Source organism: Lepidochelys kempii, chromosome 1 (genome assembly GCF_965140265.1).
Source record: "Lepidochelys kempii isolate rLepKem1 chromosome 1, rLepKem1.hap2, whole genome shotgun sequence".
In the NCBI taxonomy this organism is placed as follows: domain Eukaryota; kingdom Metazoa; phylum Chordata; order Testudines; family Cheloniidae; genus Lepidochelys; species Lepidochelys kempii.
In genome coordinates, this window is record NC_133256.1 from 37,754,517 (window position 1) to 37,771,354 (window position 16,838).

A 16,838-nucleotide genomic window follows, 5' to 3' on the forward strand; every position below is an offset into this window, starting at 1 on the left:
GCTAGCATGCTAGATCCATCTTGTAAATTTGATTTAATTGTGAATGGTAGAGTGAATAATCTGAGCTCAACAACAAGCCTGATTACACATGAACAGCTACCCAGACTCCTCAATACTACCACCTTCTACTTTGCTGCACCAGAAACAGTATATGGAAGATAATTCAAAGAGGACAGAAATGCTCACTGTAATACCATAATATTAAATTTTCCATAGAAATGTTAATCGTTTGAGGATATCAAATGACTTCCCAGACATGTATTAAATCTTTAACACCATGTGATGTAGGTAGTGGTATTATACACATTTCTCAAATGAATTAACTGAGATCCAAAACGCTTAAATGACTTGTCAGCGTTTGGACAGCCGGCTACAGACAGAGCTGGGAATGGAACTCAAGATGCTTAATGCCCACTCTATCTACTACACAATATTCCCACGCTCACCTTAAGACACCACTTCTAAAATACCCACCCACATTGAATTAACATACATGTTCATGATTCCTTTACCATACTCTCGTCTGGATTGATTGACTGATTTGTGAGTGTACAAAAGAACTTAAGGGAGTTAGGAGCTCAATTCCCATTGGCAGACTAAGAAGCTCTCATGAAATCCAGGGAAGATTCACTACTGAAGATAGCAATTAGGGAAATTCACGGGATGCTGCACTGAGGAGGGATGCTGCTCTGCAAGAGTATTCCCTTAGGAATGATACTTACTTGGACTTGGCAACAACAAGGATGTCTGTGAAGAGGAAAAGGTGCCGTTCCTGGGTCTGAAGGCCCGTCTTCAACTGCACATGACCATCAAGTACAAAGGCTCTGTTGGGGCAGATAAAGGACTGCACGAGGGGACATGCTTCTGGACTGATTGGGGAGAAACAGCTTTCCCTGCAGCAGGAACAAAGGAAAGAAAATCAGCATATCATAGATAACAAAGAATGGCAGAGATTTCCCACACTAATTGCTGTAAAGACAGAACATTTAATTAATTCACAGATGAACTAAAATATTACAGGGACGCTGACTTTTGCTTTGCATAGCTTAGCAGCACTGTCACCCATGCATCTTGTACAGCACCAAGCACATTGTTAGCAATTTAGCAAATAATTTAAAACACAACCCCTGCAACTCTGTATCAGACTATTAACAAAATACTGCACGTATTGTAGGTTCCCCATAAATGAATGTTCCTTGGAGCAGGGAACATCTGAGCACACCTTTGTGTGTGGGACTTTCAGTATGAGTTTGCAATTTTAGAAAGTTATTCAGAGTCACAGTGACCAATACTGAAAAAATAAACATGAATCAATCAGGTCAGGATGTACTAGTGACAGACCATGCAACTTTCAAAGTATGTATAATGTAAGACCTAAACTACACAGAATTTGGCAGCTTGCCTTTAATACTGTTTTATTAACCAAGTCTAAATTATTTCCCATTGCATTTATCACTCATATCAATAGTTTATGGTCAGATCCTTGTTGTAAATTCATGGCAGAGTTTTCAAACTGATTCAGAAAAGGTCATTTTGCATTGGCTCTTTACAAGTGTAACTCCCTATATATTAATAAAGCCAAGTTTCCATTCCTACAAGATGATGAGTTTCTCCAGGAGGCACTGAGCAGCCTTAGTTCCCAGTGAAGCCAGCAGCGGTTAAAGATATTCAGTACCATTCAGAAGGTGCTCAGCCTCTTGCAAGATATAATTCTATATCTGTTACCCAATCCTGTTGCCACTGCAGAGAACGTGAAATACATGTGATGCAGATAGGGCCTGATTCTCAGCAATGCTGAGCACCTGCAGCTCCCAGTTACTTCAACTGGAATTGAGGGTGCTCAGCACTTTTGAAAAATGCATGCCAGGGTGTGTGGCCTTTTATTTTGCTATGAACAAACGGGGCAGAGCAAAGCAGAAGTAAAGAGTTTTCCGACTAAGCCTGTTCCTGCTCCTATCGAAAGCGATGGCGAACTCCTACTGACGTCAGCGGCAGAAGGATGGACCTTGTAAGAGGATAGCCACAGGAGAGACCGGGAAGAAGAAGACTGCAAGCAGAGAAAGTGTTCTCAAATAAGGTCACAGGCCTTCCCAAATCTCTTGCACAATCTGGCTGCTTCCCTGTGTTTGTAACCCCTTGCCTACACTTGGATTACTTGGAGGGCTTCAGCAGTAATGCTGATTTAGGAAATCCGACAGCTGGTGCTGAAAGGACAAGCACTTTGATCAGCCTAGTGAGCGTGACTCACTTTCACTGATCTGCAAGGAGGCGGTGAGGAGCTGCCAGGGAATGTCCATATTTAGCCTAGTCGTGGCTGAAGACCTGCATTTTTAAAAATCATTCCTTCATTTTTTTGGGAGTTTCCCTCCACTTTCAACTCCCCTCTAGGCAAGGGGGAGAAAGGGAGGAGCAGGAGCTTTAAAAATGAACAATGCAAAAAATTTAAAAAGTTACTGTGGGAGTGGGGCCTAATCCTTCCTATGCGGTAGGGGGTGTCAAAAGATGCGGGGGTGAGAGAAGAAAGAGCTCACATTAGTATAATGCAACCGTAGGCAGGTCACTATGTGAGTGGGCAAGGTGAGGGAGGGTGCAATGAGCCACTCTTCAGCCCCACCTTCTCCCCAGACAGGGGCCAGCCACAGCGTGGCTTGGGAGTGCTGCCAACCCTGCTCCTTCCTAGGGCCCCTATAGGCATTAACTGCCCAAAAAGGGCATGGCCCTATTCACCCTGAACTAGCCAGCTAGCTGGGCAGGCAAGGGGAGCAGGAGAGAATGCTGAACCCTCTCCAAGGGCTGTGCCAGCGTGGGCTGCTCAGGAGCCCCCTGAAGTAATGGTAGCTAAGCCAGAATTCCTTCTCAGGGTCAGAGCTGCAGCACAGCACAACATCCTCTCCAGTAATACTGAAGGGTGTCAAGGGCACCCAGTAAGGGACCAATCTCCTTACCCGTCAAACACTTAGCACAGCGGTTCCCAACCCTTATCCAGTACTCCTCTCCCAAACACACACACCCCGACCCCATCTGGTAACAGGGGGAGAGCAAGGTGGCTGCATAGGTGCTGGAACTACAGGTGTTGGGGCTGCTGTCGCACCCCCTGGTTTGAAGTGGTTTCCATCATATGCAGGATTTACAGTTTGGTTGAATGGCTTTCAGCATCCCCAATATACAAATTGTTCCAGCACCCTTGGGTGGCTGTGACCACTGTTTGTGACCCTTCTGTTGAGAAACTCTATCGTAACACAGTACTGAGGGCTCAGTATTGGAATGTATTTAGAACCAGGAGAAGTTATTACCTCAGACACAGGGAGTATCCTCAAGTTGTCACCTAAACAACCACACACCAAGAGTTGTGATATTCCAGGATTTTCAGTCAGGTCAGATCTGAACATTGGGTTAAGCGCTTCAAAACGGGATTTTCACTACTTCAGGGGAGGGCAACTGTGGAAACACTCGAGAACCATTTCATCGACTCCTGTCCTTTGAAGTCCTCGGACTTTGGTTATTCAGCATATTAAAACACTTGCGGCCATGTTATCAGGGACTCCATTATATAAACTCACTCATCTAGTGTTCAGTCCAGAAAATGAAGCAGAAATGATTAATGCTTTGGGCTGGCGGAGTTTCTCCATCAGGGTGGACGCGATGCAGACGCAACACCCACTTATCTTTGAAGTGAGTAATGACAATTGTTAGAATAAAAACATGCTTTTATGTTATTATAACCAAACCAAACATAAACCTGTGAGGGTATGTCTACACTGCAACTAACCACCTGCAAGTGGCTCATGTCAGCTGATTCAGTCTCGCAGGTCTCGGGCTACAGATGTTCAGGCTCAGGCTTCAGCCGGGCTCTAGAACCCCATGAGGGCAGAGGGTTCCAGAGCACGGGCTCCAGCCTGAGCCCGAATATCTACACTGCACTTAAACAGCCCCGTAGCCTGAGTCAGCTGACAGGCCTAGCTGTGGGCATTTAATTGCCATGTAGACATACCCTTAGGGGAATGCAGAAACTGAAATGCAAACCTGGGCTCAGACTCAGACTCGAGCCCAAATTCCCATTCCATCCACATACATATCTCTGACTCTGGCTCGGACCCTGTGGGGGTGGAGGATTTGAGCCAGAGTCAAGCCAGTCAATATCCAATATTCGAGCCCTATTACTTTACACTGTAAATGCAGCCCCCTCCAACGCAGGTCCTGGGAGTCTACCAAAAGTATCCCACAGTCCTATGGGTCAACTTCCTTTGTCCTCTCTATACCTCTCAGAAGCTGGCTGGGTTATAAATTAACTGGTTCAGTGACCAATGTAGGGACCAGATTAAGTGGCTCAAGACTGAGTACCGGAAAACCAGGGACCGGAACTGCACCTCGGGCAACTTGCCCACCTCTAGTCCATGAAAATCATACATAACTGAAGCCCTTATTATTATGAATTATTCCTATTTAACCTATAAATGAATCTAAGGCACCCTTCAGGATCAGGCTTGTATGGCTCAATATGGGCAAGATGCATTTTGATCATTGTAGTGGAATGACCACCACCTCAGATTCAGAAACCAGAGAACTTCCCAAATCACAATACGGCATAGTAGCAAAAAACTCCATCATGCAGGTAAACAGAGAAAGTTCTATTAGGCATGTCAATGCTGTTGGAGGTCAGGCAGATTATATTTGTTTCTAGTTTGAAGACATGCAAAAACCTAAGCTATTTCATAGAATCATAGAATCTCAGGGTTGGAAGGGACCCCAGAAGGTCATCTAGTCCAACCCCCTGCTCAAAGCAGGACCAATTCCCAGTTAAATCATCCCAGCCAGGGCTTTGTCAAGCCTGACCTTAAAAACCTCTAAGGAAGGAGATTCTACCACCTCCCTAGGTATTTATCCAAATGGGACCTGCACGTTGACTATCATGGCTCTTTTTCACCCAATCAGCATTCCCACATGCTGCAACACTGCTTACCAGTGGCACTAAACAAAGGTGACATTCTTTGAAAACAAAGAAAAATCAAAGACATTACTTTCAATTGGCCCCTTATAACCAAAAGCCCCACTGACCAACGATAGCGAGGGAACGGAAAACTCTCCAGCATTGACACAAATATCTTTTGGAAAGTAATTTTTGATCCATATAGTTGAACTGTTCCTGTTACAGGAGATGAATGAAACCAAAGTTCCACTGTACTGGCATTCTTTCATGTCAGAAAATCATTAAAATACACAGTTTAACTATACTTGTAGGCCTAAATTTTCTTAAATGAGTGGTTATTTTGGACCCTCAGTTTTTGGTTGATCAGCTTGGTACACCTTGGAATGCTCATCTCTGAAAATTAGGCTACTTTTAATAGACATACTCAAAAATCACTGATCACTTTTCAATGAGGGCATTATTGCTTTCTTGGTAGATCAATGGCTGAGAATTATTTTAAAAAGACTTTTCCCCTGTTCTTTTACAAATTATTTTATGACTGGTTACTTTTATTACTACAGTTTTTTAAAAAATAATAGAATAGTCAACTTTCTAGTAATCTGTTTGGCAGACAAATTCTGTTTACTGCAATATCCAATTCCATTTTTCCTAGAAAGATATCCTTCAAAGAGAACATCTAAACTTGTTTCTCTTTGTGTAGCATTGCTTCTGTAATGCTATTGTTAAGGTTCAGATGGCATTTCCATTCTAACTCTCTATTGTCAGTTGCTTATTACTTTCAAAACATATTATCTTTGCAGCAGAAATTTCCAAAGCATGTTCTTAGTCAAGAGGTGAAGTTTGCTGCAAAGTTTGAAGAAAGTCCACAAAGCTGTTCTTTGAATTATTCAAGGATGAATTCAAATGATGGGGTGAAATCCTGGCCCCACTGAAGTTAATGGACATTTTTCCATTGGCTTCAGGACAGCCTGGATTTCACTTGCTATTTTTAAATGAATCAAAATATGCACCTGTTCAGCATCATTTTAAAGAGCTTTACAATCTGAGGTGTAGGGGCTACTCAGAGTCAGCATGAAGAATCAGCTAACTGTTGAAAGATACAATGACATTGCACTCAGTATGAAAACAAACATCTCAATGCCCACTTCATTAGGACAGCTTCTTTACTAGGAAGCACAAAAACACAGCCAACCAATGTTTCTAACCCCCATGGCTGTCATGAGCGTTTCCGAGCTAACCATATCTTTACGATGTAAGTACTGAGATGTTTATTTTCATTCAGAGTGCAACAGAGATGCAGTTTTTAATGTTTATTCACAAGGGAAACAGAGCAAAATATTAGTATTGTACTCTACACAAACACTTAACATCGCATCTGTTGAGTAATAAGGCCCTGATCCTAACCCCGCTGACATCAAAGGAGCTTTACATTGACTTCAATGGACTTTGGATCTGACCTTTAGGTTAATCTCAGACAGTATCTTCTCTTCTAGCCTCCTCTCCAGAATAAGAACTTTGCAGTTGTGTGTGTCAGTTTTCCCTAAGAGTGTAGACACCATGAATTTGCATAATTGGTATCTAATGAAATAAAACAACATTTTGCTCGAATATAACTGAAGCCCTTTACAAAGGTAGGTAAGAATTATTCCTATTTAACCTATAAATGAATCTAAGGCACAGCATGGTTAGGTGTCTTGCCCAAAGACAAAGAGTAAAGTCAAGAATAGAGGTCACATTTCCTGACTCCCAGTCTTCTATCCTAAATCCTGATGCATCTTCAGATGATTTTTAAATTTTGTGAATAAGTTTCAGGAACAACGAACACAAAATCCCTCCACTCTGCTTTACAGTGCTGCTAGGAGAACAACTACTGAAGTTATTCCATCTTACAGATCTGCTAAATGTGTTACAGTTACTGTCAGGATGTACCGAAATAGGGATGGAGCCAGTGTTAGCCATTTTGGGAGGATTTTCCCCTCCCATGTAACTGACTCCTGTCCACCTGGTCATATCATTGTGCCGAGGGTTGGTCTAACCTTTTACACTGTATGTAAAAAGGGAATCTTTTAGCCACCAACGAATTCAGGAGAACTGGTACCCAGCTGCTGATGTTACAATTTCTGCATTGTTTCCAATATTAAAAAAGTAGTTTTCTTAAAGACAATTGTCAAAATAATTGGAAGTCTGGGATCTACTAACCCCAGTCACTGGATGGGTGGTGAGTGCTTTCTACTGAACTTTAACACACATATAGTGCTTTTTAAAACAAAAATTAACTAAATCAGTCACCGCAATGAATATTTGTTTACCACCACCATCCCAACCCCTGGATATTATGTACGTTTCACAGATGAGAATGCTAAGACAGAAGGATTAAGTGGCTTGACTAAGGGCACTGAGTCAGTGTCAGAGTCAAGATTAGAACCTGTCAAGGCTGAATTCCCACCCTGTCACTCCGAGTGTAGAAGGTGGGGGCCTGCAAGGATTCTAAAAATTAATACTTGACACTCCAGGCTTGTATTACATTTCCAAGGTTACAGCTTTTTTCTGACCTTGGCTTGGTAAACGCTGCCACCCCCCAAACACAAAAAAAAACACCTTTGAACCCAGGAAGGTGCACTTGGGAATTCCTCCCTGTGGGGTACCATCAAGCCCTTTCACGCCCCCCTCCAGGAAAGAGCTGAGAAAGAAAACAAAGGAAATTAGCTGTGGCTACCAGCTAATCAAACAACATGCACAAACCTCTTAGAACATCAAAAATCCAGTCCTGTTCTTAAAAAGGGTAAATTTTATTAAAAACAAAAAGGAAAAAAAATACATCTGGAACTTAGGGTTTTTACTAGACCTTAAAACAATTACAAAAATTAAGCACCCAAAATAGCTTTCTTAGGGGTTCAGCTTAAAGGTTACAAGCAAACAAAAGCATCTGGGGTAGCACAGAGGAGATCCACAAGCCAAAATAAAGAAAATAAACCTGATCGCGTCTAGCTAAACATTCCTAATTTACTTACATATTTGGGGGGTTTCAATTAAGTAATTTTGGGTATGATCTGATGAATTTTCATACCTGATTCAAGCCTTACACAGCATTGTTGTTCCATGTCTCTTTCTCCAGAGAACAACAGACAAAGGAAAGTTTTTTCCCCCCAATTTTAAAAAGTTCTACCTTCCCATTGGCTCTTTTGGTCAGGTGCCCACTTCCTTTTCTTTTACCTGTGGGCTTCTTAACCCTTTACAGGTAAAGCAAGCAGAGAACAGCTACTAAGAGGAATTTTACAGCTAACTGGCTGGCTGGGTGTCCATCAAAGGGAGCTACCCCACCACTTTATTTATCACAGAACCTCTGAGTTCCTTGCAGTTCTATGCTTAGTTATGTAGACTTTGAAGATTCTTATGCTATGAGCTGCCCCTTAGTGTGTTGGCAGCTAGCTAGAAGGGAGCTTGTAGCAGCCCTAACACATAAATCAATTCCCTTTAGAGTTACAAACTAATCTCCTTTAGAAGGAACCTGTAGGTTCCTTCTCCCCGCCCCTGCCCCCCCCCCCACAAATGTAAAGGATTTCTTTCACATAGGCCAATCACTGGGTGTCTGTGGGAAGCCATTTATTTGCCTTTAGGAAAACCAAAGTTGGCAAACTTTTAATCCTAGCAATTGAGTTTCCATTTTCCAGGTTCTCTCTGTCACACGAGCTCCTTGCACAGTCCCAGAGTAACCAGAGGTTTCTGCTAATGTGATCAGCCCTGAAAAAGTCAATCATGTTGGTATTTACTTTGTCATCATTAGGCTCTATGTTTAGCAATCCACTGAGAGGAAGGGAAGCAATTCAGACCTTTTAGGGCACCGCTGTAGCACTGTAGTGTAGCTACTTGCTATGTCAACAGAAGGGTTTTTTTGTTGTTGCTGTAGTAAATCCACCCCCTTGAGAAGCAGTAGCTACGTCACCGGAAAAATTCTCTCTTGACCTAGCAGTGTCTGTACTGGGGCTTCGGTCAGTTTAATCATGTGTCGCAGGGGTGTGAATTTAAGTTGTAGACCAGGCCTTAGAGACAGGCAAAAACAATAAGTATCTGGAGACTAACAGCTATGTTTCCACTGCAGTTCCTATGTTGGCATAGCCCCCTAGTGTAGACGCGGTGTACACCGACAGCAGGAGCTCTGCCATTGTAGGCATGCCACTTCCTTGAACGACATTAGCTGTTAGACTCTGCTACCAAGAATTTCCCACCTATTACCACCACCAGTCCACTGGTGTAAAGAGGCCGTCAGGCAGGCAGCAATGTTTTTACCACACTGTTGCCCAACTCTGCTCAGCCCTGCTCAGAAGCCTGGTGGCTTTTTAAATGGAGGGGCGGGGGAGAGAAATGTGTGAAAGAGGAGGGGGTAAGACAGAGAGAGGAAGAAACATTTCCTCTCCCACCTTTCACCAGTGGAGGGCAACAGGAGGGGGAAAATGAAAAAAACACAACAACAATTTTTTTATTTGAATGTAATAAATATTTTAATATACACATTTTCCTTACATTGAGAGAGCCACTTAAATAGTGCCAAGACAGCACCCCAGCCCACTCTCATGCAATCCAAACCTCGTGGGGCCCTGCACTTGCTCGGCTAGCAATGTCATTTTTCTCACTAACCAATCGTTTTAGCCAACGCAACAGGGTTTGCCGCACATGCTGGGTCTGCACCAGCACACACTGTTCTAATTCTCAAGCCCTTGGCCAGAGGAGATGAAGTTGGGTCCAAGACTTTTTTTTTTTTTTTTTTGTAAACAGAGCTTATTTTGTAAGCAGATCAAGTGATCAGTGGTGGAGTTAATAAGGGAGCAGGAGAGGCCTTTAGATGGATGTGTGGCACTTTTCCCAGGCATATTATGCAATACACAAGAGGAGGAGTACAACATAAAATTTCATACGGAACAGGAGAGTGAGACTGCCCCTCACTCATTCGGCAGCAGCAGCTCCTGTCATATGGGGTGGGGCCAGCTCCCCACTCTGGGCTTTGTGACATGTCATACAGGGTCCCATGTCACTGTAACGCCATGCACTAGGTCACAATGCCTAGAGTGGTGAGCCCAGCCCCATCCCTCGGGACAAGAGCTGATGCTGTTGGATGAGTGCAAGGCAGGCTCGCTTTCCAGCCCACCACCAATGACATATTGACCATCCAGTTGCAAAACCTGGCTCTGCCACTGCAGGTAACCACTTTTGCGCTGTTATTGTCTCATTTTCATGTCCTCAATCGCACAAGACTTCCTTTGAGAAAAAGCCTTCAACATAAGCTTAATCCAAAACTTGTTAGAAGAAATATGAGGCAGGCATGCACTGCTAACTGGAGCTTAGGAACCATGTTGGCTCCCTGTTAGAAATACTTTTTAATGCACAGAAATTCTACCCATATTTCCTGGCTGGAGTTTTTGCATTCAGGGTCACTATCTAACAACTAATTAACAACAACTGTACTTGAACAAACCAAAAGGCAGAGCTCTAGTTTAGATTGCAGCCCTCAGATGAGGGGGAAAAACCTCCAAACCCATAACACAGCAGAAAGTACCCATCCATACACTGTTTATATTGCACTCAAAACAAATGTTAACATTTCAAGACCTCAACACTTATCCTGTTTCATCGTAACAGTAAAATGATAGCTTGGCTAATGTCTTGCCCATGTATTATGACCGTCTTGACAATATCATGGTAGCAGATCATCATGCAATATGTGTAAAAATGTAATGAGAGTTTCTTCTGTGATGGGATCAAACTCACCATGGGCATAAGCAGATGTGAGATAAAGGAATCAGGCCTGTGAACAGCAGTGGTAAATTTGGCCCCTAGCATGTGGATAAGTCGTTAGAGCACACAGCCTGAAGAGGCTCACTTGCCATGTCAAAAAGAATTAGAGAGAGAAACAGAAGACTGTTTTACACAGAGCAGGACTATTCCTGAGACTTCCCAGCAGGTAATCCAGTCTTTAAAGAACAGCTGTATAACTATCAAAGCCCAGTTTACGCAGCTTCTCATTTTCTCAAACCAACCGGAGATACCAATTAGGAGGAAAAGACGAAAAACTGGCAAATGTTTTACGGCTTCAGAATACTAATGATATTCAACTAGATAGGTTTTCGCTATGCTCCTGCTGCCTTATTCCCCACAGGTCTTCTGCACACAGGATAAGATTTTGAAAGGTGGGAGCCTAAAGATAGGCCTGTTCCTGGTATTTGTTCTGCAGAGCCTATGCCCACACAGAGAGGACTCAGAGTTCCCATTGCCTTCAGTGGGACTCCACACAGGGATCTGTCCACATAAAACAATTTGTAGGATTGGGGCCTAAAAGGTGCTGAGCATTCACTGCTCCCACTGACTAAGTCAAGATTGGTTTTGTTGGTTGGTCCAGTTAGATATGGTTCTCTACAGGCACATTTATCTTTGACAACCATGCAGAGAATGAAGTGGTGCCTTTTCCCATTGCAACTCTCCATTGAGTTAGGGGTTTATATATAAAGCTTGAACCGCATTTTATATTATAATACATATATCACACCATGCGGCCAAGAATAAGCAAAGATCTGCTCACAAGGGTATTTTTTTTCCCTGAAAGAGATAAGTGGAAGAGGTGATTGTGGAAAACTACAATGCTGCTGTAATATTAAACTGACTAGTAATACAGGAGACTTGGATACACAAGCACAAACATTTTCATCATAAGGGCAGCCAATCCATTTCTGAGAGTTAGTCAGCAGTAAATCTGACATAGCTCATTGTGAAACCAGTGCTGAATTCTAAAAAGCTAATTAATTTATTTTGTGCAGCACACACTGCAGATTTCCTTAACCACTATATATAGTCATATACAGTAGTGTAACCCTTCTGCCAGTCAGAGTTGGCAGCAACAAGGGCCAGATTCAATATCTACGGGTTCCTTTTCAACAATACAACACCAAACCGGCTCGAGCCCCACCCTCCCAGTAACCTGGGACAACTACATACCACCACCTGGGTGCCTCTAAGAGGCAATACTTCTCTTCTTACAAATACAGAGTTTGAGGGTAGAAAATAAACTCTTAATAAAAGGAGGGAAGTAACCCAGCATTAATTTGGGAAAATGCTGCATGAAGGATTCATAAACATAGAACCATGAGCAAAAGACCCACCCCAGAATATGTTGGACAGTGTCCTTTTGCCTCAGGTTCTGAAGTCCAGCAACCGAAAGTTCCTTTAACATGCCTCTCCCTTCTCCCTCCACTGCACCTCCATCACAGCTGTTGTCCTTGGTCCGTGAAGACCCACAGTTTAGAGGTACATCTGCGTGAGCTCACCTCCCACCCTGGTGGGGGGAGCACTGTGCTTGCTCTGCCATCCAGGTGCTTGCTCTGGTGTCAGCCACCTTGCTGGCTGCTCGCTGCTCCACTCTGCACCCTCTGGGATGTATTGAGGTCCCACCACTCAACACGGCTCTCGGTGATTTCAGCAGTTAGTGGGGGAGCCTCACTGCTAGTGGAGACTGGGCAGAGACACTGTCCCAAAGCAAGCCGAATGCAAAGACCTGGTTATCAGTGATTTCAGCTCTGTTGGTGTGCAACAAGACTCTCAGGTGAATCTTAATCAGCTGTGTTATTACACACTGGAGAGGGAAAGGGTCAAACAGTGCCTAGGACCCTTGCACCAACACCACCAGATACAAGTACCTATCCCCACCCTCTCTCCACTCACTGGGCTTTGGCACCTATGTCCCCTGCCTAGCAAGTGCAGTTTTGATGAGGATGAGTCTCTCAACCAGGGTATGCCAAACATAGTTCTGCTGCCCTTGATTCTCACAAATATAACAAGCCTTTAGTATCCCTGCTCTTGATAACAAAAAGTAACCTGTGATCCAACACCAGCCAAAAGTGATCATTTGGGCAGAGCAGTCCCATCATGCTGAGCGCCTAGCCAAGGGTAAGTGTGCCCATGCAAAGAAGGTCAGCTCCTGAAGTCCTCTTCCCCAGCTCAACACTAGATGTCAGGGGAGAGCTCATTCAGACCCAGCTTACAGTAGCTTCCATACAATTAAGCTTGAGAGATTTGTCCTGTATTAAAAACTGAAAACCAACCAACCAACGCACCCTTATTCTTGGAGTATTAGTATTTCTATTTCTTCCTGAACAGGATGTAATGTACTGAATGCAGTTCTATTTTAAATATCACTCATATTTCATTCATTCACTGGACCAATACTGGTTTTCTGGTTTTAATTCAACCACATATTGAAAAAAACTAATTGTACAAATACTTAAAGTCTCATCTTTGCATTATGCCAAAATATTATTACACTGAATTACTGGCAAGGGTTATGAAGTCAAACTGTGAAGTATGTTTCTTTTGTACTCTCCCTGAAAGGCAGTGAAGGAACCAGAAATCCAATAGAATACTCACATAGCTATTAGTGTGAAATATGTTATTTAAAAATATATCTCCACACCTTTTGCCATTGATGTCTGGCAGTTTAAATGAAAACAAACTTCACTGAAGTCATTTTTACACAGCTGAAATGACAACATTCTCTGTGCAACAGGAATGCACTGTAGTGTGGCGCCTAGAGTCAGGAAAATACACATGTGGCTTGGTTTACTTCCAGGTTTTTTGTTGTTTTTTTACAAAGCTTTAACAAACAGCTGCAAGGTGTTTAGTCTGCAAGTTTAACACAAAGAGCCAAATTCTCTGTTGGTGCAAGTTAGCATGGTACATTCCAATGGAGCTCTGACAATTTACACCAGAAAAGAATTTAGCTCAAGTTATTCAAAGAACTAACGAACACTTGAGACTTCAAATACTTGCTATGTGGATGATCTGCGAACTTTGCTAAGAGTTTCAATACTGATCAACTACAAAGTCAGAGGGCTTACGATGGAGGGAAAGTTTAAGCAAGGACATTGTTGCATGTAGAAGGCAATGATGTCTTTTTAGCCTTCAGAAAAATAGATCCTCTGTTCACAACTGCCATTTAAATTTTTATTCAGTGACGTAGCAGCAACACCACCTTGAACGGTATTCCCATAGCAGTGACATCAGGGAGATGCCGTTCCAGGAGTTATTTAAACAGGCAAAGATTTCTTTGTTCCTTCTACTCCCCTTGTCACGACAAAAAGTGATTTTTGCACAAAGTAAAAATAGAAAGGACCAAAACAAAAAAAAAAAAAATAGAGGGCTGGATCCTGGCCCCCATCATGACTTAGCCCATAATTTCCCATAGGAGATTCCCCTAGCGTAGGAGAATCGTAGGTGGTGTAGAACCAGCTACACCAATTCTACACCACCCCCATCCATCCATTCCATGACAGGGTAAAGGGATAACCACACTTTGGTGATCCCAGCTACATGGAAGGCCACTCAAGAGTCAGTGCAGCTAACACAGTATACAGCAGCCCTGAGGGGCAGAATTCACATGCTCACCAAAACACCCGTTTCATACTACAAATCAGCCACCAAACGTTTACAAGGTGCAGTGGGACTGTTTGTGGTAATGATTAGCATATCCCACTGCCCACATCTACCAGGAAACAAGTGCCTGGTAAGGCAGGACTTGGACAGCTACATAAATTACTTTTATTTAAGTAGTAGAGAAAATATCCAGAATAGTTCTAGATTACTGCTAAGCTTCTTACCACAGACTAATCGCCTAGCAGGGTTACCAGATAATAAACTGGTGTATGTTAATGCTAGGCAGGCTGCTCAGCCCCTAGCAGAGTCCCATACCAATGAGCCTTTCATTCCCTTTCAGCCGCTGAATATTCCATTCTCCAGCTGCTCTCCTAAATCTCTCTCCTCCCCAAGCTGCACCACATGGAAACGGTCTCCAGTTAGGCCACTGTATTTGAAAAAAAACAAAAAACAATCACTTGGTCAAGGTCCAAAGCAGTAAAAGACATATGAGTCTGGACAGGTAAAATTAAAGTAGATTTCAGCAGCTGTTAATTTTCAGGCCTTTTGGCAGATTCCCCTTTTTCAGGAGTCTTGGATGACTAAACGTACTGATTTATAAAGTATCAAAGTAATAAAATATAAAAAGCCTACAACAGGATTGCTAAGAGATAAATCCCTACATTACATATTCTAATATTAATGCTGGTTCTGTTCACTCTTTTTACCCGTTTCCTTTAATTTCCTTCTCTCAGGATTAACGGGATTCTATATTATGTTCACTTTTGTTACTATTTAACCCTTTCCTGCTTTAATTGGATACTTTATATGATCGTATAAAACCTGAATCAGCCACCTTCAGGACACGTACGACCGTGTCAGTTAGTGAGGAGGAGCTAAAGCCATCATGCACTTTGCCCTGCCATAGGCTGCTAAGCTTTACCAGTCTGTCCAAATGGCCATTCAAACCTGACTCTCTTTCCCCAGCCAATCTCTTAGTTCATTTTAAGTAGCCAGACTGGAACTCTTCCGGATTGTTTAAGTGGTCAGCCCGCTGATGTGACAGAGCTCATTGATTCAGCACTTATCAGACTGATAAATCACTGCTGAAACTCCACTGAAGTCAGTGGCATTACAGTGCAGATGAACTTGGCCCACTGTGTTTAGAAAGGACAGATTAATTCCCGCTACCCTGTTCTGATGACGGTTCGTCTTTGGATATTCAGGGCTCCCAACCACGGGTCACCAGGCTCCGTAAGGGCTACAGAGGAAGCACCCCCTCCCCCATCCCTTTCAAGAGGACACCCTCAGCAGGGTGTCTGTTCTGGCGATCGTTGTTGGCCCACCCACTACCCATCTCATTGCCTTTTAAACAGGCAAAGCAACAACAGTCTATGAAACAGCTGCTGGTCCAACTTTACTCCAGAATGCTTTGGGAAGCTCACTGGACTGAAAGAGCCTCGTACAGCTGGTGCAGGTGGCTCCTGCAGCAGGGCTCAATTCAGAGTGGTTGAAGCGACAGCAGTGCCACATGGCTGCCTGCTGATGTCCTCAAGCTTGTTAGGATCAGTGGGAGCCTGTTCCATGACCTCTTGATGTCCCTTCCTCTTTTGCATGTCCCAGATACCTGCAAAAAACACCCTGAATGCTGCATGTTGTTCTGATCACTCCATCACAAAAAATATATTAGAATTGGAAAAGGTACAGAAAAGAGCAACAAAAACGATTAAGGATATGGAACAGCTTCTGTAGGAGGAGAGATTAAAAAGACTGGGACTTTTCAGTTTAGAAAAGAGATGACTAAGGGGGGATATGACAGAGGCCTATACAATCATGAATGGTGAAGAGAAAGTGAATAAGGAAGTGTTATTTACTCCTTCTCATAACACAAGAACCAGAGGTCACCCAATGAAATTAATAGGCAGCAGGTTTAAAAACAAACAAAAGGAAGTATTTCTTCACACAACGCATTGTCAGTCTGCGGAACTCATTGCCAGGGGATGTTGTGAAAGCCCCAAATATCAGGACTGTTCCTATAAAAATCGGGACATCTGGTCACTCTAGTTGGGAGCCACAGCTGGGCAATACAGGAGAGAAAGGGAAAAGACACCTGAGGATGATGGTGATTGAGAATTACACTGAGCTCCAGTACTTAGAGACCAGTTTCCTCTCCTATGCAGACTCAGTCAACTGGGGTCTCACATCACCTGGAGAGGCCAGGAGAGACCGTGTCTTGGCTGAGTGAGAGGGTAACAGAAGGTCAGGAGGATATCCAGTGGGGGAACTGACCCACACTGCAGAAGGTCAGCTATTGATCAGCATCTCCTCCCACCACTCTAGTAAGACATGACCCCATCCCCATCATCAGGGGATGGGAGTTTTTTTCTGCTTTCACTGCAGTCTGTTGCTACCCGTCAACCATCACTGGTTTGTGAGTACCAAACAGCAGTGGGACTCTATGATGTAAATTCAGTATAGCTCCACTGAAAACTATTACTGAAGATCTGGCCTCATCTCT

General features: G+C 43.3%; 1 protein-coding gene across 2 annotated transcripts in view; it reads right to left on the minus strand.

Moving 5' to 3' along the window:
- The window catches only part of ARHGAP20 (Rho GTPase activating protein 20), a 96,391-nt gene that overhangs the window by 51,579 nt on the left and 27,974 nt on the right, over positions 1–16,838 (minus strand). For both annotated transcript variants that reach the window (XM_073339232.1, XM_073339238.1), the window contains exon 3: positions 723–893. In XM_073339232.1, coding sequence (XP_073195333.1) covers positions 723–893 — 171 coding nt within the window. The remainder of the gene's footprint in view (positions 1–722; positions 894–16,838) is intronic.